Source organism: Oncorhynchus keta, unplaced genomic scaffold (genome assembly GCF_023373465.1).
Source record: "Oncorhynchus keta strain PuntledgeMale-10-30-2019 unplaced genomic scaffold, Oket_V2 Un_contig_6368_pilon_pilon, whole genome shotgun sequence".
NCBI lineage: Eukaryota > Metazoa > Chordata > Actinopteri > Salmoniformes > Salmonidae > Oncorhynchus > Oncorhynchus keta.
Genome location: NW_026288822.1, coordinates 5626 through 9741, shown reverse-complemented (window position 1 = coordinate 9741; position 4116 = coordinate 5626). Strand labels below are relative to the sequence as shown.

The window sequence follows — 4116 nt, the reverse complement described above, 5'->3', positions numbered from 1 at the left end:
GCCGTCGCCGCCGCGTCGCCGTCGCCGTCGTCGCGCGCCGTCGCGTCGCCGCCGTCGTCGCCGTCGTCGTCGCCGTCGTCGTCGCCGTCGCGTCGTCGTCGTCGCCGTCGTCGTCGTCCGTCGCCGTCGCCGTCGCGTCGCGCCGTCGCGCGTCGTCGTCGCGCCGTCGCGCCGTCGCCGTCGCGCGCGTCGTCGTCGCGTCGCCGTCGCCGTCGCCGCCGTCGCGTCGCCGTCGTCGCCGTCGCCGTCGCCGCGCGTCGCCGTCGCCGTCGTCGCCGTCGTCCGCGCGTCGTCGCGTCGCGCCGTCGCGTCGCGCGTCGCCGCGTCGTCGTCGTCGCCGTCGCCGCGCCGTCGCGTCGTCGCGTCGTCGTCGCCGCGTCGCGCCGTCGCGCGCGTCGCGCGCGTCGCCGCCGTCGCCGTCGCGCCGTCGCGTCGCGCCGTCGCCGTCGCCGTCGCGTCGTCGCCGCCCGTCGCGTCGCGTCGCCGTCGCCGTCGCGTCCGTCGTCGTCGCGTCGCGTCGCCGTCGCCGTCGCCGTCGTCGTCGCCGTCGTCGCCGCGCCGTCGCCGTCGCCGCGCGTCGTCGTCGCGCCGCGCGTCGCCGTCGCGCGTCGTCGCCGCCGTCGCCGTCGTCGCGTCGTCGCCGTCGCCGTCGCCGTCGCGCCGCCGTCGCCGTCGCCGTCGCCGTCGTCGTCGCCGTCGCCGTCGCCGTCGTCGTCGTCGTCGCCGTCGCCGCGCCGTCGCCGTCGCGTCGTCGCGTCGCCGTCGTCGCCGCGTCGTCGCGTCGTCGCGCCCGTCGCGCGCGTCGCCGTCGCCGTCGTCGCCGTCGTCGTCGCGTCCCGTCGCCGTCGCCGTCGCGCCGTCGCCGCGTCGTCGTCGTCGTCGTCGTCGTCGCCGTCGTCGCCGTCGTCGTCGCCGTCGTCGCGCGCGTCGCGCCGTCGCCGCGTCGTCGCCGTCGTCGTCGCCGTCGCCGCCGCCGTCGTCGCCGTCGCGCGTCGTCGCCGTCGTCGTCGTCGTCGCCGCCGTCGCGTCGCCGTCGTCGCGCCGTCGCCGTCGCCGTCGCCGCCCGTCGCGTCGTCGCGTCGCCGTCGCCGTCGCCGTCCGCCCGTCGCGCGCCGTCGCCGCCGCGTCCGTCGCCGCGCGTCGTCGTCGTCGTCGCGCCGTCGCCGCGTCGTCGTCGTCGTCGTCGCCGTCGCGTCGCCGCGTCGTCGCGCGCGCGCCGTCGCCGTCGCCGTCGCCGCGTCGTCGCGCCGTCGCCGTCGTCGTCGTCGCCGTCCGTCGTCGTCGCCGTCGTCGTCGTCGTCGTCGCCGTCGCGTCGTCGTCCCGTCGTCGCCGCCGTCGCCGTCGCCGTCGCCGTCGCCGTCGCGTCGTCGTCGCGTCGCGTCGCCGTCGCCGTCGCGTCGCGTCGCGCGCGCCGTCGTCGTCGTCGTCCGCCGTCGCCGTCGCCGTCGCCGTCGCGTCGCCGCCGTCGTCGCCGTCGCGCCGTCGCCGTCGCCGTCGTCGTCGCCGTCGCCGTCGTCGCGTCGTCGTCGCCGTCGCGTCGCCGTCGCCGTCGCGTCGTCGTCGCCGTCGCCGTCGCGTCGCCGTCGTCGTCGCGTCGCCGTCGCCGTCGCCGTCGCCGTCGTCGTCGCCGCGTCGTCGCCGTCGTCGCCGTCGCGTCGCCGTCGCGCGTCGTCGCGTCGCCGCCGTCGCCGTCGCCGTCGCCGCCGCGCGCCGCCGTCGCCGTCGCCGTCGCGCCGCGCCGTCGTCGTCGCCGTCGTCGCCGTCGCGCCGTCGTCGCGCCGTCGCCGCGCCGTCGTCGCCGTCCGTCGTCGCCGTCGTCGCGTCGCCGTCGTCGCGTCGCCGTCGCCGCCGCCGTCGTCGCCGTCGTCGTCGTCGCCGTCGTCGCCGTCGCGCGCCGTCGTCGCCGTCGCGTCGCCGTCGTCGTCGTCGCCGTCGCCGTCGCCGCCGTCGCCGTCGCCGTCGTCGCCGTCGCCGTCGCGCCGTCGTCGTCGTCGCGCGCCGTCGCGTCGTCGTCGCCGTCGCCGCCGTCGCCGCCGCCGTCGCCGTCGCACGTCGTCGTCGCCGTCGCCGCGCCGTCGTCGCGCGTCGCCGTCGTCGTCGCCGCGTCGTCGCGCCGTCGCCGTCGTCGCCGTCGTCGCCGTCGCGCGTCGCCGCGCGCCGTCGTCGCCGTCGTCGCGCGCGCCGTCGTCGCCGTCGCCGTCGCGCGCCGTCGCGTCGTCGTCGCCGTCGCCGTCGTCGTCGCCGTCGCCGCGCCGTCGCCGTCGCCGTCGCCGTCGCCGTCGCCGTCGCCGCCGCCGTCGCCGTCGTCGTCGCCGTCGCCGTCGTCGCCGTCGCCGTCGCCGTCGCCGTCGCCGTCGCCGTCGTCGTCGCCGTCGCCGCGTCGTCGCCGTCGCGCGTCGCGTCGTCGCCGCGTCGCCGCGCGTCCGCGTCCGTCGCCGTCGCCGCGCCGTCGTCGCCGTCGCCGCGCCGTCGTCGTCGCGTCGCGTCGCCGTCGTCGTCGTCGCGCGTCGTCGTCGCGCGTCGTCGCCGTCGTCGCCGTCGTCGCGCGTCGTCGTCGCCGCCGTCGTCGCCGTCGCCGTCGCGTCGCGCGTCGCCGTCGCCGTCGCCGTCGCCGTCGCCGCGTCGCGCGTCGTCGTCGTCGCCGTCGCCGTCGTCGCGTCGTCGCCGTCGTCGCCGCGTCGCGCGTCGCCGTCGCCGCCGCCGTCGCCGTCGTCGCGTCGTCGTCGTCGCCGCCGCCGTCGCCGCCCGCACGTCGCCGTCGCGCCGTCGCCGTCGCCGTCGCCGTCGCGTCGCGCGCCGTCGTCGCCGTCGCCGTCGCGCGTCGCCGCCGTCGTCGCCGTCGCCGTCGTCGCGTCGTCGTCGCCGTCGCCGTCGCCGTCGCCGTCGCGTCGCCGCCGTCGCGTCGCCGTCGCGCCGTCGCCGTCGTCGCGCCGCGCGTCGCGTCGCCTCGTCGCCGCGCGTCGTCGTCGCCGCGCGTCGTCGTCGTCGTCGCCGCGTCGTCGTCGCGTCGCGCGCGCGCCGCGCCGCCGTCGCCGCCGTCGCCGCCGCCGTCGCGCGCGTCGCCGTCGCCGTCGCCGTCGCCGCGTCGTCGCCGTCGTCCGTCGCGCGTCGCCGCCGCCGTCGTCGCCGTCGCCGTCGCCGTCGCCGCCGCGCGCGCCGTCGCCGCCGCGTCGCCGTCGCCGTCGCCGCGTCGCCGCGCGCCCGTCGTCGTCGTCGTCGCCGTCGCCGCCGTCGTCGTCGTCGCGCCGTCGCCGCCGTCGTCGTCGCCGTCGCCGTCGCGCGCCGCGCCGTCGTCGCGCGCCGTCGCCGCCGTCGCCGTCGCCGTCGCCGTCGCCGTCGCCGTCGTCGCGCCGTCGCCGTCGTCGTCGTCGCGCGTCGTCGCCGCGTCGCCGTCGCGTCGCCGTCGCCGTCGCGTCGTCGCCGTCGCGTCGCCGTCGCCGTCGCCGCCGTCGTCGTCGCCGTCGCCGCCGTCGCGCCGTCGTCGCCGTCGCCGTCGTCGCGCCGTCGCGTCGTCGTCGCGTCGCCGCGCGTCGCCGTCGCCGTCGCGTCGTCGCCGTCGCGTCGTCGCCGTCGCCGTCGTCGCCGTCGTCGTCGCCGCCGTCGTCGCCGTCGTCGCCGCCGTCGCCGCCGTCGCCGTCGCCGCGCCGTCGCCGTCGCGCGCCGTCGTCGTCGCCGTCGCGCCGCCGTCGCGCGTCGCCGTCGCCGTCGTCGCCGCGTCGCCGTCGTCGTCGCCGTCGCGTCGCCGTCGCCGCGCCGTCGCCGTCGTCGTCGCCGTCGTCGTCGCGCGTCGTCGCCGCCGTCGCCGCGCCGCGCGCCGTCGCCGTCGCCGCGTCGTCGCCGTCGCCGTCCGTCGCCGTCGCCGTCGTCGCGCCGTCGCCGCCGTCGCCGTCGCCGCCGTCCGCCGTCGCGTCGTCGTCGCGCGTCGCCGCGCGTCGCGCCGTCGCCGCCCGTCCCGTCGCCGTCGTCGTCGTCGCCGCGCCGCCGTCGTCGCCGTCGCCGTCGCCGCCGCGTCGCCGTCGTCGTCGCCGTCGCCGTCGCCGTCGCCGCCGTCGCCGTCCGTCGCGCCGTCGCCGTCGTCGTCGCCGCGCGCCGTCGCCGTCGCCGCGTCGCGTCGC

At 82.1% G+C, this 4116-nt stretch overlaps 1 protein-coding gene across 1 annotated transcript; it reads left to right on the top strand.

Annotated features, from left to right (window-relative positions):
- Nucleotides 1-1251: 1251 nt before the first annotated feature.
- LOC127925861 (serine/arginine repetitive matrix protein 1-like) lies at nucleotides 1252-3875 on the top strand (the record flags this gene model as incomplete). Its single annotated transcript, XM_052511169.1, has 3 exons — nucleotides 1252-1299; nucleotides 3365-3396; nucleotides 3806-3875. Coding segments are annotated over 3 exons (150 nt in total), but the record flags the coding sequence as incomplete, so codon positions are not given.
- Nucleotides 3876-4116: the final 241 nt, after the last annotated feature.